The following is a 26,226-nucleotide window of genomic DNA, read 5'->3' on the forward strand; positions in this document are numbered from 1 at the left end:
GCAAGGCCACCTCTGAATTGCTCTGGTCACAAAACAGACTTTCATTTTCCTGTTTTAATTGCAGTGATATGGAGATAATGTGTTCTATGTTTATTTCCCCTTTGCACTAGGATACCTACAGAGTATCCCAATGTTTGTTCTCTTGTATGTTCTTTGTACCTGATGGCAGACTTAGTTATCTCGTAAAACCTGAATGTCAGAGTAGTTAATAGAACTCTCAACACTTTTCCTACAGATAGCTTCTGCAGGGAGGATTTGATTCTTTGTGGGGCTAATGCCTCCTGTTGTAGTTGAGTGAATCTAAGAGAAAAACATCTGGCCTAATTTATCTTCAGGCATAATTTAATAATGCTGAATGGCAACCTCTGGGAAAAATCTAAGTACGACTTTATGTAACCACTAATTTAGAGTTGGTTAATAGGTAATTCTTATTTGTGTTTCTTTCGAAGGAATAGATATTTTGATCACATCAGAGCTAATCATTTTTCTTCATTCTGACATCTAAATGTGGTATTATAGTATAATGAGCTCCCAGCCTACTAGTTTGCAGAACCCAACTGGTAAAATCAGGACTGAGGAAGTCTCAAAAGCAATAGGGACTATCTGATTTCATAAAGAGTCTTTTGTTGGCAAAGGTAAGTTTTAATGCTCCATTACCTCCTTAAAGAGACTCAGCCCATATTTCATATCAACAAATATCGGCTGATTGAAACCAGTTCTGTTTCCTTTGTGCCCTGATAAATATGGCCTTTATTCCTCTAGCACATAGTTTAAGAAACAGGACAGAAAGGGAGGTAGGATGGAGAGAGTTGGAAAACTTGGCTAATACTGAGGTGGGTAGTACATCAAGTGGAATATAAAAGTAATTGCCGCACGAATGTATTTACATAAATCTTTGTGCAGATACTTAAATTATGTCTTCATAATTCTAAGTAAACTGAGTGCAGTGAATCTGGTGGGAGATCTTTGACTCGGTTTCTGTATAAACAGTTATGCTGGATTTTTCTGCATGATTCCAGTTAGAAACAGGGACGCACATATCACATAAGCCTTTTGGCCTTCAGAAGGCCTCTAGGTCATATCGCTAAAATATTAGGATACCTGCTTCATATTTTTAAAATGTTGGCCCTTTTGCTGAAGCCTGGGATTGAGGAATGTTTTTTAGCTATTGCTCATCAAAGTTGTGTTCTAGATAAAAATCTCTTACTGCTAGAATTATGTCTAGCTTTGCCTGGTGAGTTCCCACTTTTATACAGTTGTTTTAAATTTTTAACTGTGTCTCTGGATGGTTCAAAGTGCGTATTTCACAAAGCGCTAAACATTCTGCATTCCTAAGTTTCATTTCACTAAGAATTTGGGTTTCCGATGAAGAAGTAAGTTTTAGCAGTAGGTACTGTTTTATTTATCTTCTAAGGGAATAAAAAATTAATGTCAGGCTTACAGACATATATTTTGTACTTTGAAAAAATATCCTGTGAAAGGAACCAACTAAGGGCTTAGTAATTAGTATAACACACAGATTGGTCATGAACATTTGGTCATGAACAGTGACTAAAATCCAACTCTAACCAATTTAGTGAGAAGAATTTATTGGATGACGTGTATAAACCTACACCGGTATAGGAGAACAAAGGTCCTTAGCAACATCTGAAAAGAAGGCGTGAACATGTCCAGGGCTCCCTCATCTCTGTTTCTGTACAGAAGCCTTCTTTTCTGAGCCTGGTTTCTTTCACATAGATAGAAACTTGGCTTCTACCAAATCTGAGGCGCTCATCACATAGGGTTAATATCAGAAAGGAACTGAGATTTGTTTTCTCGAATTTTTAGGTAATGTATCCTGGGGAAGATCAATGATTGGCCCTCCTTGTGTGCCTGACCCCTGCCATCCCACCACCCCATCATTAAGTATCTACAGGAATATGCATTTAAATCAAAGTAGGAAAGGTTATTTTTCAGAAGAGGAGAATAAGGAGTTGTGTCCACAAGACAATAAATTCAGTACATCAATTCTTCCTTGTCATTTGTTCATCTTGTTTTCATTCATTAGGCAAGTTTTTTGAGTGCCTACTGTGTGCCAGGTACTAGAAATAAAACAGTGACCAGAAAGAAAAAAAAATGCCATGATGATTATCACTACTTCCATATAATACCACCACTGGAAATGGGGTAGGCAAGGGTCCTTTCTATATAGACTAAATTAGCATTTTGAAGGAATATGAAAGAAGGCATATGGCCTGGTCTCCTTCCTTTTATTTTAAATCCATTTCTAAGTAAATTAGCTGTTTGCCACCCTCCCCTCCCTAACTATAGTAAACCAGAAGACGGGTGTCTCTAGAGGTGGTGGTGACACGTTTTATTGTGTTTCATTTTGGTGTATGTGTGTGCTTGGTAAATATTTGTTAAATCAATGAATTATTGAAGAGGTGATGTTGTTTTGTAACTATAGTCAGGAGAAAAAGGTTACTATTAACTGGGACAAAGAAAGCATCATTGTCTTTGTCATTCTTCAACATTTAAGTGGTCAGAATCAAATCATTCTGTATAACAAAGTCATTTTCTACAATTATCTCAAGATATATTTTGCAACTAATTCCTTCTGGCAGCTACATCTGGATGCTGTGTCATTTCAAACGAGTCTGTGAGTATAACACTGAAGAATTTTCCTGACTCCTATTGAATGATGAGTAATATTTGCTTTAGAAAAAATTCAATATACCTAGATTTTATTTTCTCCACTGTGCTTTTCAGTATAAGGTGCATAATGGTTTTCGTTGCTGTTTGAGTATTCATTTTTATTATGTTTGGAACTGATTTTTAAATTATTTATTAGGTATATATTATTTTATATGGTATACAGATTATATAAGTTATATAACTTATGTAATATTGGCATAAATTAGCTAAATGACACACTGTATTAATATACAATTTAAAGATGATGAAAGGCATTTATGCTTCTACATACACAAATATAAATAAAAGTATGCCATTTCCTCCTTGAACTTTTCTACCACTCTCCAGAGTAATATTTGTTAACTGCTAGAATATTTTAATGTGTGGATGCGTGTGTGGGCATGTGTATGTGTGTAAGGACACCACATAATTTGAATACATGCTTTGTCTATACATCCTGTTCTTCGGCTTGTTTATTTTTACTCATCGCTTTCTCGTGGACATCTTTCTATGTCAGTGCGTATTTTCTTTGCAATGGCAGTATATTATTTTATGGTATGTGTGTGCCTTCATTTATTTACTTATCTCCCTCTTAGATTATGTCTTGTGCTTTAAAAAATTCAAACAATACTTCATTGAACCTGCAGAATGGGCTGTGGATTTCTGTAAGAAAAATTCCTAAAAGTGAACAAATGGGACCACCTACCTTTTACATTTTAGCAGTCTTGCTGAATTACCCTCCAAGTAAGTTGGCACCATTTGCTGCAAGGGAGTATATTTTAATGGTGAAACACTTGGAGTCTGAGGGCATGGGTTGGAATCCCAGGCTGACTTCTTACTTGGGAATAGCCTGGTGTAAATGAACTCATACATCTGTGTCTCAGTTCTCTTCTCTGTAACACCAGTACCTACCTTGAGAGGTGGTTGTAAGAATGAAATATGTTAACATAATTCAAGTTCTTGCAAAAGTACCTAGCATGTTTCTATTACAGAATGCTTTCTAGCATTACATTATTACTACCCTCTGTTACTAACACAAGCACCCTGTAAGAATTCCGAAAATAAGGAAATTTGGGGTCTCAGCCGATTGCTGCTTTAGAATGTTATCTTGAGGAGAATGCTGGCTTTGTCCATAGGTTTCCATGTAGACAATATTTAGCTTCCCATGTGTGGACAAAAATACACATTAAGATCCTTAATTTTCATAATGTTGTATTCTCCTCTCTGCAAACCAGGTTTTTAGAGTTATTATGTCTATAGTAACAAAAAAAAATAAACTCCCAACTCATTAGAGTATATAATCTTAATCATATTGAACCTTGGGAAGACTACTTGGATTATTTTACCTAATTATGCTCAATTATATTATTATGTTTAGATTTTTATGAGAGGTTCTACAACAAAACCTATGTATGTTCTATGCTTGCTTTTGTGAAACTCATTGAAGATCTTCTTCACTACCAACTGATGCGACTATATGAATTTCCATAGGAGACAATTCTCTTAGTTTAGAAATAGTAAAACCTTAACACCTCTGACAAGTGAATATTTCCTTCATTCAACTAACAGGAGTTAACTGACTGCCTGTGCGTTTTAACTGCCATGGAATTAGTCTGATGTTCACGGTCAGAGTGGTAGCACCTTTACTACTGGGCATGATTTCTCAGCTTTGAAATATGTCATTATGTTTTTCCCCTTTAAAATAGTGCAGAAAAAAATAATAAAGTGGTGCAAATTTCTTTTAAAGAAGATGTGATAAAGTCACATAGAAATCATATCCATCGAATCTAGATGGGATATGAAATGATGACATATGAGCTTGGGGACGAGACACCTAAAGCATCTGCAGATATGCTCAGGACTGCTGATGATGATCATGGGGAAAATCACCGAGAATGGGGGAGGAATTGTCCAAGAACTGAACCACCGCCCTTCAAATCTTGGCTTTACTACTTTGTAGCTGTGTGACTTTGGGAGAGCTAAATAACCTCCATTGCACCTTAGTTACCTCATCTGTCATAAAATGAGGGTGATAACAGTCCCTCCACAGTAAGAGGGTTGGTATGAGGATTAAGTGAGTTTATATACATGTTGGAATAATGCCTAATGCAGAGTCACCGCTGTGTAAGTATTTGCTGTTGTGATGATTATAAAAAGAGATATAAGAAAGTGTTTGAAGTCACAGATTATTGAGCTTTATCTCAAATCTCAGGAAAATTCTAGACTGTATTATTAAATAGATGACTGTAAGCATTTGCAAATGGAAGTAGTGATCCCTGGAAGGCATTATAGATTCTCCAAGTTAATTCATGTCAAACTAAATTAATTTATTTTTGATAGGATTATTAGACTTACATATCAAGAGGATGCTCCTGTTGGAGCTGAGTTTCAGCTGGTCATTTGGGGTATAATTAAATGAATTTCTAGAAGATTGAACATCTATAGCCAAGTATGTTGATTGGCTAATTGGGATGAGTCTGAAAGGAGATTCCAACAGCAGCTGCATGGTTGTGGCTTTGTTATCCATTGCTTGGTTCAGCTCTATCATGAGTGACTTGAAGGAATACATCAGAGTGATGCTTGTCAAATGTGTGGGATGTCACAAAATAGATAGGGGGAATCGGACAGTTGAACAAGAGAATGATGATTCCCAAAGAACTTTATAAGGTTGAACAAACAACCTTCATCTAAAGAGATGAAATTTGAGGTAAATACTTTAAAAATTTGTGGATACCATAAAGTTTAACTGGAACCTGGAATAATCAGAAATCTGGGAATAGTAAGATTTCAGAGCCTGTAAAAATTAATTGAAACAAACACTAGTGCATAAAGCAAACATTTATGTCCAGCATGTTTGGAAATACATGCCATAGAATGATACGTGTGATTGCAGAAACAAATGTTGAAAGATCTGGAAGTTTTAGTTGGTTGACAGCATGAGGCCTGCTAAAAAAGAGTGAGTGTCCTATTAGGTTGTATTAATGTAATTAAATGAGTTAGGGAAAGGGAAGTCATAGTTTCAGTATATTATGTTTCACTCAAACTACATTTAGAACATTTATTAATGGTATTTAGCTGATTTATTTCAATTAGTATAATTCTTCAGGCACGTAAATTAGAAGTGACATCGGCAGACTCAATGTTCAAAGAAGAGTGATGTGCGAGACAGTGTCTGCAAACTATTTTATGTGAGGATTGGTGGAAGAAACTGAGGATCCATTAGCCTAGAGATAAAAGAAGACGGGGCTCTTAGCAGTGTATTCAAACAGGTGGCAGTGTATCATGAGTAAATGATTGGGCCCCGTTTTGCAAATCACATAACACAGTCACCTGACTTAAAGCTTTCATGTTAGGAAAGCGTTTGTAATTTAACATTAAATAATTGTGACATTCAAAGGCAAAGGCCAGAACTATTGTAGAAGTCATAGGAAAGCAGAAGTTTTATTTGATTCACAGAAAAGGCATTTTAATAATTGGTGGGTTTGAATAGAGTACCCTGCCTGGAGATTTCTGTGGGAGAAGTATTTCGTTTTCATTAAAGAGATGTTTTACTTTTAAAACAGGTTTCATGCACATCATTTAAGTAGTTTTTAATATTTTCCTTTTACATTTTTGAGAACATTGTAGAAATTCTGGGTATCTCTCACTTTGTTTTCTCTCTGTGTTAAAAGTAATGGTGACTGTTTCAAAAGATTAGAGACTTAATGAGGCAGAACAAAGTTACCAAAATCCCACAGAAAATTAGAAGTCACCTCTCTGTTGCATAGAATTTTATCTGTAAATTCAGGCGGTGATCACGCTTTGAACTCTTTTAGGCCTTAGAAAGCCATCTTTCTACTCTCAGTTGTGCTCAGTTTTATGAGGCTGGTCAAGTAAAATCATTTGACAGATTTTTTTTCCTCATGGATATTGTATGATACTACTTATAGTTACTTGAAAGTTTGTCTTTAAGTGCGTATGGTTGGAAGTAAGTTGTTACTGTTGGTATTCAGTATTTTTACTTGATTTGTAATACAAACATAACAGGATCATTTGTCCCTGTAGTGTGCTTTTCTTTCCAGGTAACAGAGCGGTGTCTAAAAGAGTACCATATTGTATAACCCCTCTTGTTAAACACAGAAAGACTGTTGGATGATGAAACCGGGCACAGCGTGTGCAGGTTTACCTGTGAATCTGTTGTGGGACAAGTTTGGCTGTGGTCACACGATGAGGAATGGTGCTGTGTAGCTAGCCTTATTTGCAGAAGCTCAAGTGCAGTTGATGCAGGAAATCTCAAAGAGAGACAATATCTAACGTCCATCATTTTTTTAATAGCTCTCCTCATGTTAGGATGTTCTCAGAGCTCTCCCTGCCAAACCAATAGTATTAACTAATGTTTATTAGCACATATTGCCGCAGGCAGTCATTTGGCGTATTGGAATCATAAGCGCTTTATATTCATTATCTCATTTTGTCCTCAGAGCATTTTTATAAATAAGCAAGTGAAGAAACTGGGATTCAGGGAGGTTAGATATCTAAGATCAGATAGCTAGTGAGTAGGGGTTCTTGGTTCATCTGACATCAAAGCCCATAACCTTCTTTATTATTCTATAATCATTCCTAATATAGGTCGACTGAAAACATCTCCCCAAATTACCTTGGTCTCTGTGTAAGCTTACTTAGTAGTGCTGCAATCAGCCGGGGTCGGGGGGCGGAGGGTGGACCTGAATGAGAACCAATGCTTGCAGTGTAGCAGGAAGAATATCATTAAACAGGTAATTCTAATTAATGACTGCTTGACAAGTGCTCCAAGGGAAGGTACAATTTAAACCATTATCTGAGAGTTTAAAGAAATACTCAATGTTTTTTAAGTGATAGATTGCAGAAGTGGGTATTATGAGGTAGATACTGTGTGTAATATCTTGACTGTAGGTCCTCAGTTTCTGTAAAACCCCTGTGCTCATGAAGAGAAACAGTTTAACTTAGAAGAAGCAGACTTCAGTGTCAGATGGGCCAGACCCATCATTTACTGGCTGCTGAACCTGGGGGCACTTGATCTTCTTGGAGGCTGCTTTCTTCTGAGTGAAGTGATCCCGATTCTCAAGGGTATTAACACCAAATTTCTGTATCTTTTAAGTCACACCTTCATAAATGCTATTGAAGCATGTACTTTCCCCCATAAAATGCATGCAAGTAGAATAGAAAAATTGGATCATCTTTAAACCCTTAACTGGTAACCACATACGTTACGGTTAGAGAACAAGCTGACTGAGCTGCAGATACTGGGCAGTTGGGAAAGGTGCTGTCACTTTTTATGTGAGTGATTTCCTCATCTGAATCCTACCAGTGATCCAGATTCATGTTTCATCAGAATGACACGGACCTTTGAGGCTTCTCAAGAAGAGTGGAAGTAGGGAATGTTAAATATATGAATCCCAGAGTCTATTGCAATATATGTAAAGCTCCTACAGACTTAGCACAGAATTATCTAATAAGTGTTAACTGTTCTTATTCCATTTAAACATTGTCATCATCAGGATTACAATGTGTACAAGTCCTGTCCTTCCACTTACTTCCACTCCCTTCCACTTTGTGCATCTCCGAGAAAGTTAATCCTGCCTCCTCTATGTATCTCACCGAGTTGATGTAAGGGTCAAATAAAATAATATACGTTGAATGACATCAAGTAAAATACGTTATGTGAAAGCAGTCTTTAATCATATAGAGAACTATATAATGGTTATTGTTATAACCCCTAAACCATTTACCTAAGACATGGGACCATAGGCAGCTGAACATTTAAATGAACTGCCTGCATGGATTAAGGGAAGATGCAATAATGTTAGAAAAAGGGGAGAGCTTGGTGCTGGATACTCACTTTAGGGTTCTCCAAATCTCACCATGTATCAATGACGTGATTTTAAATTGTAGAAATCTTTTTATTTTGCAATTAAATAAGTAAGCTCAGAGGACATCTCAGTGGCTTCGCTGGTTGAGCGTCTGACTTTGGCTCAGGTCAAGATCTCGTGGTCCATGGGTTCAAGCCCCGTGTCGGTCTCTGTGTTGTAGCTCAGAGCCTGGAGCCTGCTTTTTGGATTCTGTGTCTCTCTTTCTCTTTCTCTTGGTCCCTCCCCTCTCTGTCTCTGTCTCTGTCTCTCGCTCTCAAAAACAAATAAAAACATTTAAAAATTAAAAATAAGTAAATTCAGAAATTTTTATTTAGGGTCTGAAGGATCGAGATTTTAACCATCAGATGAACATTGGTCTAATGTGTTTATCTAAGGGATACTTGAGATGACTTTTGTGTTTTAAGAGACACCCAGGAAATCTCGAGTAATCCTTAAAATGTTCAAAACATTTTATTTATTAGATGAAAATATTTGAACCTAAAACATAGAAAAATCCATTCCTAGGTTGGTCTGTGCCCTTAATGATAATGGCAAGCCATCTCTCTCTTCTTAACTGTATTACCACCCTTTCTTTGCAGTTTTTTTTCCCTCCTCCTGGGACATGTAGATGTCTGGAGGAGGAGGTTTCTGGGATTTCTGTCTTGTCTGACAGTAGCATGCATCTAGATATTCTTGAGATAGGCTCTGAGATAGTCACATAAGTAGAGAGGATGAAATCCAGTAGTGTAGTCCTACACATATGTTGAGGTCCTCTGAAAAATACAAGAGGATCCCCTGCTCTGAAGGTAGCTGATTGTATATAGACTTGTGTCCCGAGCCATGGAAATCCCCCTTTCTGGAGAGTAGTGCTGAATCTGAAACCTACTGCAGACCAGCCCTATGGAAGAAAGGAGGTTATGGAGATTGAAAGGAGTTTAGTGTTTAGGGCAGGGGCATGAGAGTTGCAAGACCCAGCTCTTAGACCGTGAGCCTGAAGTGGACTCACAAACACAGCTCTAACACTGGAGGACAGTTTGTTTTACAAAGAAAGAAAGGGCATTTTATGTAAAGATTGAACACTGTGGCAGACTGATTTGTATAGGAGAGACCTTGATATCTGGCCAGAGGTTTCTGATAGATCCAGCTAAGGGTATTCTTCGGGAAACTCGGCGGTTTTGGGGGCCTGCTTTTGAGGAGATAAATTCCAAAGCAGCTCAGTTTTCAGCAGATTTTTTTTAATGGGACTAGAAAGGATCAGTTTTTATCCAAAGTAAATAATATAGGAAAGAGAAAACATAGAAGTATTAGAAAGGAGACCCAATTCACATTATTTGTAGAAAATATGATTCTGTATTTCTGTACTGTGAGAACTAGTAAGAATTCAATTAGCTCTTTATATAGATAATAATTATCACAATTCAGTGGCTTTTGTATGTCTTAGCAATAAAATGCAAGAATATTATATGAAAAAGTGTATTCATAGTCGCAACTAAAAATATAAACAATAAAATGCTTATTACAGTTTATAAAACAAAACTTAAACACATGGAACACCGTGTAAATTGCTTGAAAATTTAATTAGATGTCTCATTTAATTCCAATCTAAATTTCATCTGGAAATATAAAGAAGTGAACAATTAAAAATTTAAGAAGGAGTAATGAGAGCAGTGGCCGATCCAGATAGTAAAGTGTATTATAATATCAGAGCAATTTGAAACAGTGTGGTGTTGGCACAGCAGTTGATTGAAAGATCAGGGGATCTGACAGGCCCCCAGACAGGCCCCAGGGACAGTGGTTTATAGTTTGGCCATTAGAGGCAATACGTATGGGGGCTCTGAGCATTCTCATCTCTACCTTAGCAAGAATAGCTCTGCTTTTGTGGATATTATATATTGGATGCCAACGTTTATTTGGTTTCACATCCAAAAGAGTTTTCATTGTCCTAATATTAATATACAGTAGAGGGTGACTCAATAACCAAGATTGACTTATGAAACAAATTATGGTGGAGAATCTTATTTATAGGTGGTGGGGCGTAAGTTAGTGTTTCACCATGCTACAAAATGGTAAAATCCAGGTAAATTAACAAGTAAAACCAGGGGCTCCTGGGTGGCTCAATCGGTTAAGTGTCTAACTCTTGATTTTGGTTCAGATCGTTGATCTCACAGTTTGTGGGATCGAGCCCCGTGTTGAACTCTGCACTGACAGCACAGAGCCTGCTTGGGATTCTCTCTGTCCCTGTCTCTCTGTCCCTCCCCTGCTCACATGAGCACATGCGTGCATGCTCTCTCTCCCCCCCCAAAAAATAAATAGACATACATTAAAAAAAGTGAAACCATAAAAATATGAAAACCATATTTGTAGATATTTGCATGCTCTCTGGATAAAAGGAATTTCTAAACATAAGACACGAGTCACGTTGGAAACAACTGATGGAATTGTTCATGTGAAAATAGAAAACTTTACATATGTCCCTAAAATATCCCCAAAAGCAACAAAAATAATAGCTATTGTTAATATTGTTATATTGAATATTGTTAATATTCAATACGTGAATATTGTTAATATTCAAAACAACAAATATTACTTAACTATATAAAGAACTTTTTATACGTTAATAAGGAAAAACAAATATCTGGTGTCTATCCCATATGATACTCATTTGGGGAAAAAAAACCCTTTGTCCTCATTAGTATTTACAGAAGTATAATTAGAATAACAATAAGCCATTACTTTTCTGACCTACTAAGTTGTCAAACACTACTCAAAGATAACGCTGAATACTGGCAAAGTTATGAGAGGCAGATTTAGTTCTGCTTGGTGAGAGTATAAATTGTTAAAATCTTTCTGGAAGCAATTGGCAGTGTATCAAGAGACATGACAGCTCACATCCTTTGACTCAATAATACTCTAAGAATGTTACATTCAATATATTCTTTATTTATTGAATTTTGAAAACAGCATAAATGCCTGTCCTTGGTGAAGTGTTAATTATGATGCCCATCTTGAAGAATTCATATTATATGGAGATAAGATAGGTAATGATATATGCACATATTTTTTATAATTATATTAAATTGCTGTGTGTGGATAGAAAGGAAATAGAAGGAAAACAAATATTAGGAATGGTTAGTATTCTTGTTTGTAGGCTTATGGGTGCATTTTGTTTTCTAGAATATAGGTATGAGTTTGCATTTTTCTAATTTTTACTATCTGAAAATAAGGTCATTTTAATGTCTATTTATTTTTGAGAGAGAGAGAGAGAGAGCGCGCAAGAGAGCGCACAAGCGTGAGCAGGAGAGGGTCAGGGAGAGAGGAAGACACAGAATCTGAAATAGGCTTCAGACTGTCAGCACAGAGCCCAATGTGGGGCTCGAACTCATGAACTGTGAGATCATGACCTGAGCCAAAGTCGGATGCTTAATCCACTGAGCCACCCAAGTGCCCCAAATAAGGTCATTTTAAATGATTATTATCCATAGAAAACTTCTGAATTATATTTTCTGTTTTGTCACAATTAACATCATTATTGCCCTAGCCAGTTTCAACCTGTCATGATAATCTGAAATATTTATTGGCCCTATATAATCTTATTATGATTGTCTTAAAAATTGTGAGTAATCTTACTCTCTTCCCTGCTCTAATGCATCCTTGACCCCAGTTTCTAAAGAGGTAGGCACAAGATGGGAAACAAATTGGAGGAACGTGGTAAAATCAAAACGAGTGTTACGTAACCATGAAGACATATTCAGATATTAGTTGTGCTTGAAAATGTCAGAAGGATAATTCAGAAAGTTGAATTTTGCAGGGTGTAGGGAACATAACACCTCATATCCAAGAGAGTGTTGGGGCAACGGGCACTCAGTCTGCTGATAGCCTAGGGTGCTGGTTCACTCTGACTGTGGCTTCTTCCCACTGTAGTGTTTGAGTATGGCTGCCTGTGAGTCTGATTCGTGTCTCCACCATGTGTCACATTATTTTGATGGTATCAATGTTTTGTTCTGTGAAGGTAATTTCTCTCTCTCCTTTGTTAATGTTCACACAGCTAGTTCAGTGAAGCTTGTTCACAACCAGGAACTCTCCTTCTCTGTCTCCTTTCTCTGTCTTGCAGGAACGGAGGGTGGCTTCTGGTGTTTTGTGGCTTCATCATTTCCTTCCTGCCTCTCATCCACTTCATGATGTAATTCTTGGCACTTTTACTTCCTTTGTAGAGTAGGATGTGATGTCATAGAGAAGGGGACAGGGCTATCCAAATTCTCTCAATTGCTGGGAGGAGCTGCCCAGGTGTGCTGAGGGGCCTGTACTCAGGAAGAGAAACAGGGAATCCTCCACAGTGAGTAACCCCACTTTTGAGTGCACCCAAATTTCCGTTAAAACGTTGCCCAGTACACTAGAGTTTCCTCTTCGGCCCTTTCTAGATTTAATCAGTTTGCCTTTTGGACATTCCCAGTTCAGCTCAATTTTCCCCCTTTCTCTCCTTTGTCCCCTCTCCCCCTCTTTCTGCCATCCTGTGCCTCTCCCCGTCAGTTTCCCTCTTCCTTGCTTGCTTACTTGTGTATGTCCGTGTCTATTGACCTTCTGCCCGTATCTTTTATGAGAGCCCATGAGTGTCCCCAGCATCGCCTATCATTTGGGTTGATGCCCACCCTATATATAGTCCATGTGACCACAGCATCGCCCTTCAGTAATTCATAAGTATGCACTGTTCTACTTACAGTTCTCATTTTACAAATTCTGTCAGCTGTTTTGTTTTCACGTCTATTTCTTTCCCGCCTTTCTTTGTGATCTAATCTTCCCCCTTTTCAGCTCTATGATGCAGTTTCCTTCTTGCCTTTTTTTTAACGAACATTTTTACACGTTAGTCCTCTTCCCTATACAGCTATGCCTATGTTTCTTTATCCCCCTTCCCAGTTTTCAGTTCAGCTCTCCAGCGGCCTCCTCTGTGAGGACAGGTTTCCTTCTTTCCTACTGACATACTTGTCGCCGTCCCCTCTTTCTAGTGTAGCTCACATTTCTGTATTCTTTCAAGGACATACCACAACGGCTAAGGGACTGATCTGGACTGGGAAAGATGGGGACATTTCCTGGGAACGAGAGAGGGGAGAACAGGAAAGGGGCCCTAATAGTGAAGTGGGGCAGGCTGTATGTCAATCACCAGAGAACCTTGGTGAATAGAACCTTTGCTAGTGACCTGGTTGAAATTTGGCCATGGTAGTAGGAGAAATCACAGAGCTGTTTTGAACAGATTCAGAAGCTTTTTAGTTGTTAAGGTGGCTCTGTTAATTCTTAATAATTAGGATCATTCCAGTAAATAATCATAAATTAGAACTCTACAATGTGCAGAAGCTTCTGTACAGCATCTTTAAGTGGGTATTGTCTACCCTTGGAGGAAGTCATTGTGAAGATGTGTGTAGACCTGTTTCTTATACCCAGAGGTGGCCCCTGTAGTCTGTGCTGGTGACAGCGTGGGCACTGTTGTTTACTGCTTTCCCAGCATGTAGTTAAACTCCTGGGTAAATAAAGGAACTTGATTTCCGGGTCTGATGGTCTAATGACCATGGAAATAATTAGCCATGTCCCATGTATCCCTCACACTTTGTTTAAAACAAGTCCCTTTCACTCAAAAATAAGGAGGCCAGAAGGGGAGAGGAAGAAAAATGGGACTCAGTTCATAAAACTGAGATGGGCTGAATGGGAAGAGGAAGGGGTTTACTTGAAATTAATTGGAAAAGGCAGAAGAAAGGAAACTGAGCTGAACTGGAAAACACACACTGTAATGACTTACTTGGGTTTCTGTATGCTTTTTTCCATTTTGGCCATGAAGGAATTTTTTCCCTCTTTTTTTTTTCCCCCTAATACAAAAGAGGTTGATCGAAATGTGAATCCAGTGAGGTTATTTCTAACCAGCACTTTGTTCTCTGCTGTTAGTATTGTCCAGGCTCCGTGTTTCCAAGGTCCTGGAAATTTAGGACACATTTTGATGACCTGAAAATCTGTCTTTAAGTATAAATATTAGCAACTTTTAATAAAGGAAATTATATACATTTATTAACTTGCGTTTTTTCTGTTTTCACATTTCTTTTTTTGGTGTGTATGCCTTTGTGACAATTTTTTGAGGAATGACCCCCCATGTTGCAGAAATTGCCATAAATGTCCAGAAAAGAATTACATTCTCTCTTTGGACACCTGAACTGTAAAATTGGAACTTATTTTGATACAACAGCCCCTTCCCCTTTAAAATTTTAAAGAAGCATTGCATGATTCACATACGTTTTCATTTTGTACATTTCCATATGATAATCTAGGAATTTTATGTTTATTTTTATTTTGCAGGCACTAGAAAAACACCCCAACTCACCAATGACAGCGAAGCAGATATTAGAAGTCATTCAGAAAGAAGGGTTAAAAGAAACAAGGTCAGTATTCATATTTACATTTTCTATTTTCATTGATTAGTAATTGCTATTAATTGCAAAGCAATAGATGTGTCTAGATTTTGATACTGTAGTTGACTGTGAATTAAGTAATTACCTGCAGATTCTTTTGTGATTGCCAAATATTTAGATGACCCAAGATTTCCTTGGAACTGCCCGTTGGCTTAATAAATTACATTCAGCAGGTTAATATAGAATGTACTTTGTTCACAAAGACCCCTGCTGCATGAATTAGCCCTTCACTGGAGTTACTCCTTGTTCTCTGTCTCTTGTAAGAGGAGATTTTGTTTCTGAAAATGAATAAGAGGACCGCTTTTACAGGCTTAAGAGATAGATTCCAGGATCACTCTGATAAAACCTGAAGTGCCAATAACTGTGGTTACAAATTTAGCCCCCTTATACGTAGAATTCTCCTACTTTGAGTGTCATTGATCAGCTATTTCAAGTCTTTAAAAAAATAACAGTTTTATTGAGATATAACTCATATACCATAAAATTCACCCTTTTAAAATGTACAATTCAGTAGTTTTTTAGTGTATTCACAGATTGTGCAGTCAGCACCACTATCTAATTTTAGGACATTTTCATCACCTTAAATGAAACCTCATCCCCATCAAGTAATCATTGCCCATTCCCTACTCCCTCCGGCCCCTGGTAACCACGATTTGACTTTCTGTGTCTGGTTTTGACTATTCTGGACATTTCATAGAAATGGAATTATACAGTATGTGTGTAGCCTTCTGTGTCTGGCTTCTTTCATTTAGCAAAATGTCCTCAAGGTCCATCCATGTGGTAGCATGAATCAGTACTTCATTCCTTTTTGTTCCAAATAATACTCCATTGTATGGACGCATACTGCATTTTGTTTATCTGTGATTGTTCTCTATTTAGGACAGTCTTTGATTGTCCAAATTTGACAATTTGGGCTTTAGCCATCAGTTTAGGGCCATGTTGATGATACCACTCAAGGAGAAAAAAGAAATTGGTTACAAAGTAAAATAAACATTGAGCTGTCATCTGAGTGTGTAATCATCCATGTTACATAGAGTGAATGTTTTTTTGTATGAACTTGTCTACCTACAAGCCATTGGCAGACAGTATTTGCAGCTAGGTGAAAATAAAGCTCCTGAACTACCTTTCGGATGTTTTTACTGAGACTGAGATAGAACTGAGAGAAATGAGTATCCTCCTGAGGCCAAGTTTTCCTAAAAACAAATCGGTATTACCTGTAACTCTTACTGCTGGAAAGGGTGAGTAACAACAGCTTTTAGGTGTTTAAAATGGATCCTTTGCAAGTTTGATCCATGAACATCACAATTTAGAGGGGTGTAGGACATCTAGGCTCAAACTTTCATCTCTATGTTGGAGGCCTTTCCCGCCCATTCTGAAGACAGAACCTGAGATAATGTAATGACACCATTTGCGATCATTGTGCCCCCAACAAACTGGAGGCAACGGTGGGGCGAGAAGTTGCTGACCGAGCCTAATAGCTCTGGTAAGGGTAATCCTGTTCTTCAGAGCCGAACGTCAGTGTGAGGAGTTAGGGAACAAAATGGGAACACCTGGAAATTAATTTTCCCCTTGTTGCTGTCAAAAACCCTGAAAACATTTATGCCATTTAGAAGGCACTGAAAGTGTTTGTGCAGCAGCCAAAAGAAAAGAGGAGGTAAAAATCTAAGGATATCAACTCCTCTTGAATGTGGGCTCTATGCCAGTGGAATCTGCCAACGTAGACGTAAAAAGCATCTCCTAGAAGTAGGCTTTTGAAATTTGTTCATTATGGTATCCTTCTCAACAGGAGTGACTACTCTGTGATCAGTTGTTATGCACCTTGAGATATAAAATTCCTGTACCATGCCTCTGAACAGCATTTTAATTACACTGACTATTGTAACAGCATTATTTCCTATTTTTCAAAATGCTGGTCTTCCCAGAATGGTATATTAAAGGGCTGTAAGCATATGTAGTTAACAAAACGCAAAGCAGCGTCTTTAAAGAGTGAAGAACACTGAAATGGAAGACGTAACCTGCTATTTCTCACAATACATAGCCCTCCCTCTGCCCCCTCTATCCGGTTATTGTGTCCTTCCATAAAGAAAAAAAAATATTTGTTGTTACAAATACTGATAAACCAGTATGGTAGCAGTGAAAGTACCTGCAACGAATTCACAAGTTAAATAGGCAAGGGCACAGGCAAAGAAAGAGACCAGAGTTCTGTTTAAGTTCTGTTCTGTAAAATCAGTTCTGCATTGAAGGGCCTCCAGCCATACATTTTATGTTCTCATTTCTTTCTACTTTCTTTGACTCTCCTCTCTCCTGCCAATTGTGACCGGTTACTTACGGCCAGTGTGTCTGTGACCACTCTTACCTCGTTTTCTAGTTTGCTTATTGGAATCACCTCAAAAATAAAAGTACATGATTTCAGTGAGTTTTGGGCTTTCCTGCCTGTTATGTGTGTTGTTTTAGGGAGCAGATTCTGACATTTATTTTCCCTACTTAATGTACTGTTTTGCTACTTCCCGAGTTCTTAAATGTTTTCCAAATATTTATGGTAGCTGAGTAAACAAAGTATAACTGTATTTATTTTTCTTAAGTTACATTTAGAAATTCCCTCATCATAAGGTCATACATAGCTGCTTAATTTCTAGGTATTTATTAATGTGTTTTCCAGGAAATGCAGATTTGTGATATACCTGATAAAATGGAGGGGAGTTATTGTGAACGGTACCAAGGTGGCCATGACCTTCTGGTGGTCTCTGTGGGTGGGAGGTGATGGTAGTGGTCCTCCCCCAAACGGTTCAGCCTTGTACCTAGCATTTCCAGAAAAGGGAGATTGGGTCTTTATGCATCATCATTGTGAACCTGGATTTAAAGTAATGCCATTTGTTTCAAGTACCATGGGGGGTGGGGCTTCATTCTGTGTGCCAGACAGCTCTCCTGTAGGGCTGACCTCACCGTCCTGTAAGGTTGCCCTTGTTTGTCTACTTGCGCCCACCTGTGGGCTCTCCAGGGGCAGGGTATATAACATTCCCAACACTCAGCAGATAGTCAATAAATATTTGTTGAGTAAACAATCTTTCTCAAGATGTTAATTTTCTGGGGGCACCTGCGTGGCTCATTCGGTTAAACGCCGACTTCGGCTCAGGTCATGATCTCATGGTTCACGAGTTCAAGTCCCGCATCGGGCTCTGGACTGACAGCTCGCAGCCTGGAGCCTGCTTTGGATCCCGTGCCTCCCTCTCTCTCTCTCTCTACCCCCACCCCCTGCTCATGCTCTGTCTGTCTCTCTCTCAAAACTAAAATAGGCATTAAAACAATTAAAAAATGTTAGTTTTCTGGTGCTTGGTGATGACTTGGCTTCTGTTTAGAGTCAGAAGCTTCTTTTTAGCATTATGTGTTGTATTTTTTCATCTTATTTAATAGTTTGTGTGTTTTAATCAAAACAAACCTAACAGTTTTGTGGGAACCCCATTAAATATATGCATGCTAATAGTCTTTGGCAGATTATATGTGAGCAAGTAAGGTTATTGTACGGTTGCCTGTTTTCAAACGCTGTTAAGTGCCTCTGGTTTAAACTTGTAATTTACAAAAAATACACCAATAATTTTGGCAAAGCTGATATGAGTATTTGAATGTGTTCAGTATATGTGATATTGTTAATTTATTTGACTGTGATGAAATTCTTGACGTTTTATGCTATCTTTTCCTCTTTTCAAGTGACACTTTAAATTGCATACTTTTCAAGTAGACATGATAAAAAGACGACAGCTTTTCTATATCATGCTCTGTGTATCTTTTTCATGTTATTGATGAACTGTGTAGTGTGTGATTAAATTCTATTTGGAAAAGCCAGACTGAAATAAGTTCTTTCCATGTGGCTAAAAAAGGTCAGAAGGACATATGGTTTTTGTTGAAAGAAATAACATCATGGCATGGTTGCCTAGAATTTTTAATGAAAATGTATTTGGTAGGTTTTAATTCCCTTCTGTATAATAACATAGAAGATTTTTATCAATACAGTTTTCCTCTGGTCCATCTATGTTTGCTTTGCTGATTCTGAGTATTTCCAGGCTTTTATCACTTTGTGTTTATGAGTTGTGAACAATTGATAAGGCATAGCTGTTTGGCATGCTGTTTAGATGATCAGAATCTCAGAGTCAATCAAATAGCCATGTTGCTTGTATAGAGGGGGTTAAAACGCGCATATTCCAATCTGCTTTTGTGGATGGATATTTGATATGCCTGTTTGGACTGCTTGGCTAAACATTCCCACCTCCTCACGGAGTTAGGGTGCTTCTGTAGAATATGGTCTTGTCTGCAGTGATTTTAGTATGTACTGCCAAAGCGAGCACCTGTCTCCAGTAATTAGAAATATGTTTGTAGAAATAGAGGAGTAACTTTAGTTACCATGTTGGCTTGGATGACATTTGGGGTTGTCCTAATTCTGCTTTTCTGTTTATGGTTTGCTTTTTCAGAAGTTATAATTCCTTTACAAAGAGGACTGAGGGATTTTTAATGCCTGAGGATATGTTTTTCTCTGCACATGTAATTTTTAAAGTGATGTTTCCCAAGAAGTATGTGCTTTCAAGTAGTGACATATCCAGGGGCCACAAAGTCAGGGAGGAAGGCTTGCAGCCCTTACGTCATGAGAGCAGAACAGTCACTCGTCAGTGAGGGATAATTTCTTAGGTGCTGGGTGTTATCATTACAAGATAGCTGTTATTAATATAACATGAACTTTGATTTGGTTTTCATATTATTTGCTAATAGGCAAATAGTTTTCTAATGGAGGTGGAGGTATGGCAATCAAACACACACACACACACACACACACACACACACACACATACAATACAAAAAAAACCCTCTGTTGGGTGGGGGCAGGGTGATATTTATTAAGTACATTTTACAAGATTATAGATGTCTTAATTAAATCTGTTAGATTTTATCAGCCATTTGCAGAGCAACAGTCTATAATCACATACCACAGTAGGGACATTTGAAAGCTTTACAAACAGTCTCTGTTGTGTTTAGTGTTACTCAGAATATGGACATAGTTTTGATTTTGCAATGTGGAACATGCAATTGACAACCCAAGATTTTGTAATTATTCTGGTATCAATGAGAACTTTTTATTCCTACTGATAATTCTTAGAATAAATTTGTTTTGAGCTACTAGCCTTAAGGTTTTGCATGTTTTCTGTTTTGCAATCTCTGTTATGATATGCTGAAATTAGAATCTCCACTTCATACTGTTGTTTATTAAAGATGTTGCATTTTTCTAGGGGGATAAATGTCAGAAAATTCTATTACCATGTATAGTGACAAACAATAAAATTTCTTGGCATTTCTCTTGGTGAGATTTACGTTTCTAATTAGTACTATAGGAGATGATTCTTTGTTGCTGCTGAAATGTTTTGTCTAGAGATAAGAAAGAAACACAAATAATTTCTACTGCAAAATCAATTCTTATCTCCAGACTCCATGTTGGCATCCCTCCTTTCACACTGAAATGGTAGTCTAGTTTGTGCTGAGGCATTTTAGAATTATAGTGTGAACTCACAGTGTTACCCCTGCCATTTGCTAACATCTAATCCTCTCATTGTGTAAATGGTGTGCACAGTCAGCTACTTAGCGGGGGCAAATGAGACAATGGTGTTATTAAACAGAAACATAGGGCAATCTGCATTTATTTACGTATGTGTATAGGTGTGTGAATGTGAGTGTGTAAGCAAGCCTTGAGAATAATTTACCTCTTAGCTGACATAAAATTTTACTCTTCATCATTACTCAGATTAGAAGTCTCAATCAGTCAGTCCCAACTCCCTTCATCATGCCCCCATTGCCAGTTGGTTCTTAGGTAGTGTTAGTTTTACTGCCTAACTACATCTTTCCTTCTTTGTATCCCTACTCTTTGCCATTCGTTCTGCAGTTATAGTTTCTTAACTTCTTTTAAGAAATTTGCACTTATAATTTCTTCACTTGTAGTATCTTCTTGTCTGTCTCTTCAAATCCAGTCTCCCCCTTTTTAAATACTTTTTTTCCCCTGAAACAAACACTGCCATTTATGGTAGATTTCTTAACTGACAATCCATAATACTCCAGAGAATATATTGCACCTAGTAAACTGTGAATCAAAAGATATTGTCAGTTGTATGTTTGGTGATAATTAGATGAAATTGGGTATGGTACTTTTTTCTAGTTACATGTTATCTGAATAAATGCATGATATTCCAATAACATAGGCTTTATGATGCGAATGATAAAAACATACATTACATTTTATAGTTGGGATTTTGAATTTCCAATCCAGTCATTTATATGTACGTTTGGTTTTTCCCAAAATATGTCACTTAAAATGTCAGTCATTGGCATTGTGCATAATTAACTTGTTTCAAATTAAATGGTATAAAACTGAATAAAAAAAGAATTTAACATTTATACATGGATATCACTAATTGTTTAAAAATAGCTTTGCAATCTGTCATAAATTAAACTTTAACTTTTTTTTTTAGTCTCAGGTGCACAACATAGTGATATGATAGTTCTCTACATTACTCTGTTCATCATAAGTGCAGTCACCACCTGTCACCATACGTTATGACAGTATTATTAACTATATTCCCTGTGCTGTACTTGTAACCTCCATGACGTAATTTTTTTAAGACAGGAAATTTATAACTCTTGATCCTATTCTTCTATTCCATCCTGCTTTTTTTTTCCTTATTGTGAAAACATGATTCAGGGGAATAAGATTATATATTACTTTGGAAGCATTTCCCAAGTTAAAAAATAATTGTGTGAAACATTACCCTACAAGGTCCCGGCTCCTGGCACTACCTAATCAAACTGGGCTTCGGCGGCTTTAAAGCCTTAACAGTCAAGCGTCTGATGTTGCAGCCACAGGTGACTACGTGCCTTTGGCTCTCATATTTCCCCCGTTAGCTTCTCGTGATTTTGGAAGTTAGAAGCAGAGCCCCATGAGGCGTTCATGAGCTGTGTCATGGGTGTGTGCATGCACATTTGTGTGCATTTCTACTCGTTGTCACGTTGTTTCGTAAGAGGCTGTAAGATCAGGTCGCTGAATGGAGAGGTTGCACTTTTCAGATCGAATGCCTCACGCTAATGTAATAAATTCGGAACAGGCCTCTTCCTAGTTCCCTGACTGAAGTCAAATTAATAGTGATTGGCTTAATCTGCTCAGGCTGTCGTCACAAAATATCTTAGACTGGGTGGCTTAAACAATAGAAATTTATTTTTCCAAGTTCTGTAGGCTCAAGGTCCCAGGTCAGGGTCCAGCGGTGTAGGTTTCTGGTGTTGGCTTTTTTCCTGGCTTGCAGATGGTCCCCTTTTCAAGGTCCTCACATGTCCTCTCCTGGGTGTGTGTGTGTGTGTGTGTGTGTGTGCAGAGAGAGAGGGTGAGCTCTTTGCTGTCTCTTCTTGTAAGGACACTACTCCTATCAGATCAAGGTTCCATCCTTCTTAGACCTCATTCAACATTAATCACTTCCTTAGAGCCTCCATCTCCAAATACAACCACACTGGGGGCTAGGGCTTCACCATATGAATTTGGGGGACACAAAATTTCAGTTCATAATAGTGATTCAGAATTTGGAACTTTAGATTGCCAGAATTTATGGCATAACATAAGAATGATGTTCTAGAACTTTGAGTATCTGATTAATCTTGGAGGGTATTCATAACAATATGCTTAACACTGTACTGTGCTTCTGTTTTTATATACTCCTAATAATGTGTTTTCATATATTAGTCTTAATGTATAAACCAATAGAATACCTGGCTTAAATTTTGTGTTCAAATATAATGTGTATATTCATATAACATAAATTGATTTGGATTTTATTTGCAACCTTTGGTAAAAATAGCTCTGGTGACTGCATATAACCCTCAAGGCATCAATATTCACTAAGGAATGCAATTATAGCTTTGAAATAGCCATTTCTTAATACATCTTTTTATTCTGTCAAGCTTTCTTTCTCCATTCTTCCAAATAATTGAGCAAAAAAAGGTAATTTAGGTGATTTCAGCCTTATCAAGATCTAGGTATAATTTACTCCAGAAATACTGAGCTCTCTATAAATATTTCAGTACAGAAATAGAAGCAGAAATGGATGTAAAATTACATTGTATGTGAGTCTAAGTATCCTATGCAGATGAAAACCTTTGGAAAGGAATAGACATTAAACTGGGGTGATTTTATTTGATTTTTTTCTAAGTGGTATTTTTCTCTTTATCTCTTAATTTCGTTGCTTGTGCTCTTAATTGCCACATGCCTAAATGATTTTAGTTTTGCTTTGTTGTTTTGAAGTTGACAACATAATTCAAATGCAAAACAGTTGATATGCTGACATGGGGACTTCTTTTTATAGTTCATTTGTTTTCAGAAGAATAAAAATTATGACATTTTGTTAAGCCAGGTTTTCTAAAAGCTACAGTGTGTAATTCCTAAGAACAAGCCTTAGTTCTCTCAGGACAATTAGAGACTGTTTATCCTACAACTCCTGAGATGCCTGTGCAGAATCAAATTGACAATTGTGGACTGGGATTCTGCCAGCAATTCGGGTGATTTCTATCAGTGTGTTTGTGTGTGTGTGTGTGTGTGTGTGTGTGTGTGTGTGTGTGTGTGTGCGTTTAAAGAAGTTAAGATCTGTTGTAGGTGCTGCGCGAGGCTTGTACGCACTCTTCAGTCTGACCAGGTTCACAGTACTCAGGTGTGTAGGTGAGAGCTTTGTCTGGAAATCGGTGGTCAAATTAGGACATCAGAGAAATAAAAATAAAGTTGTGGAGATGTAGATATCATAACATGATGTTAATCAACTCAGCACCTACTAAGTGCCTACTCAGCAGACAGTGTTAGGTCCTGAGGTTTTGTGGAAGCTTTAAGGCATGTATTCATGCTATCAACATTTATTAAGCTCATGCAATGTTCTTGGGACTGTAGAAGTTGCTGGATTAATCGATGAATAAAATGTAGTCCCTGCTTTTGAGGATTTAACAACCTGGTTCCAGACCATTTTTCTGTGTCATTTTTCAGTTAGGTCTTTTAATCTCTTCTCTGTGACGCATGTCTTCATCCTAGTGCATGATGATTAAATGTATGTGTGTGTGTGTGTATATACATATATATATATACATATACACATATATATGTATATACACACATATGTATGTATGTATACACACACACATACTTATATATGTATACGTATAGATGCACACACATATATTTTTTAAATTTAGGGATTTCTAATTCTCTCTTGGATTCTTCATAAAACATAATGATATTCCAACATATCAAGAAGTGTTGTCTTTCCATCACAAATATAAGGCCATTATGGTAAGGAATACACATCTATGTGTTCATTAATTTGTTTGACATAGAGTTGAGACACCATGCTTTATGGAGTATGCCAGGCAAATTAATGAGTAGGGGCTTGATGATTAAAAAAATTCCTAATGAAAAAAACCATTTGTTTATATTAAGCCCAATGCTAAGGACTTCACATGAATTATCTTTTTAAAAACTTTGCGGTGCACTGTATTTCCCATTTCACTGATAGGAAAATTGAGGCGGGTGAAGTTAAGTAACTTGAGACAATTCATCCAGCTAGCAAGTGGCAGATGTGGGATTTGATGTCTGATTCAGAACCACTTGCATTTAACCTTTTACAATACTTGTAGCCTGAGCCTAAAACAATTTTGATGCAGGAAAGTACTGGTTGTGTGATTCTATTAAGTAAATACCCTTCCCCCTCATAACATACATATCCCCATTAGAAGCTTTTTGGGCTAATTATTGAGTGTCTTATATATTACTTGCTGAGGTTAAAGTCTAGCCTATAGATAGGTGTATTGAGACTCTTCTAGCTTATAACCTAATTATAAATAGGATTGAAGGGTGAAAAAGACATTTCCATAACCCATTTACATTTGGAGAATGCAAAGTGGCAGATGAATTTTACCTCTTATGCTTGTCCAGTGTGAGGAGGATGACTATGAGCGAAGATTTGGGCTCACAGACAGGAGCAGGGCATATTTGGATGCACCCTCTTCCTGTTTGTTTTCCAAGGTAATGCTGTGAGGATGGGAAACCTGCCTCAGGGAAGGGGTGGATCAAAGGCTTCATAGGATTCTCACTCTGTTGTTGATATTGGACTTACAGATTGAAACTTGTTTCTGGGGAGCTTCCTAACTGTGACCAGTCAAAGCATAATTGCTAACAAAATGTAGATAACCCGAAAGGCAATCTTAGAGGGTGCCGCCTATTCCATTTGTAAAACAACTGAATGGAAATAGATGGGATTGAGTAAACTATGCTTCCATGGGGGTAGGCTAAATTAGGAACATCATCATTCTCCTTCTAAGAGATGGATCTAGGGGAAGAAAAGGAGGCTCAAATGGATAAGTGAGTATGGTTTCAGAAGCGGCGGGAAATTATCTTAAGCAAAGAATGATCAGATATCCTTTACTGTCATAGGTAATCTGTATCATAACCATTTATCCGTCCTTCATCTCATCCATCCGTTGTATTTCCACTGGGAGGGGTAAAAGTGCTACTCGTTCCTTTTTGTTTTTATTTTTCATTTTTCAAAAGACAGATGTAAGATTTCCAAGCAGAGCACGTTCTCCGTCAGGCCACTACAGCTAACCTGAATTCATTACTTAGTTCTTTTCTAGCACGTCTGCATGAAATACAAAAATTTGTACAATGATTATTATTCAATTTGTTGCTTAATTAGTGTTTATTGAAGGTGACCTGCTGGTTGTAGATACAGAAAAAAAAGAACATTCATGAAGATGTATTGGAACAGGTTGTTGCTAGTGGGAAAATCTAAATGGCTCACATCTTAAATTCTGAAGCATTAGGATTAGCAAAGATTACTTTGGAATCCCCCTACACCTCCACCCTAAGAAGGAAAGTGCTGAATCAGGAATGCAGAAAGTACTATTTGGAATTACTTAGAACAGATTTTACTGCTCACTTATTTTTTCTAGCCTTAATGTTAGAAATGCTAACTTTTTTTAAATTAGAATTTATTTAGTTTGCTATTTTTAGATACCACCCTTTTGAGTCAGCCCCCTATAACTTAATTTTCAAAGTTTTATAAATTAGTATTTATGTTGGATACAATGGTACATTCTTCTTTTCTCATAAAAGTGTGATGAAAAATTGTGAAATAGTGTCTATAGAAGTTTGAATAGGAGCAGATAATTAACTAAATTTTAAATCT

General features: G+C 37.4%; 1 protein-coding gene across 9 annotated transcripts in view; it reads left to right on the forward strand.

Annotated features, from left to right (window-relative positions):
• The window catches only part of ASXL3 (ASXL transcriptional regulator 3), a 177,906-nt gene that overhangs the window by 18,235 nt on the left and 133,445 nt on the right, over nt 1–26,226 (forward strand). For 3 of the 9 annotated variants that reach the window (XM_045042051.1, XM_045042050.1, XM_045042052.1), the window contains exon 2: nt 14,874–14,956. Coding sequence is in view for 3 of the 9 variants with exons in the window: in XM_023241867.2 (XP_023097635.2) it covers nt 14,874–14,956; nt 25,935–25,937 (86 nt within the window). In the remaining 6 variants the exon portion in view is untranslated. Of the gene's footprint in view, nt 1–11,965; nt 12,874–14,873; nt 14,957–25,934; nt 25,938–26,226 lie in introns of those variants that run through there. The other 6 variants (XM_023241867.2, XM_045042049.1, XM_045042053.1 and 3 more) reach the window with 4 other exon arrangements.

Source organism: Felis catus, chromosome D3 (assembly GCF_018350175.1).
Source record: "Felis catus isolate Fca126 chromosome D3, F.catus_Fca126_mat1.0, whole genome shotgun sequence".
In the NCBI taxonomy this organism is placed as follows: Eukaryota; Metazoa; Chordata; class Mammalia; order Carnivora; family Felidae; genus Felis; species Felis catus.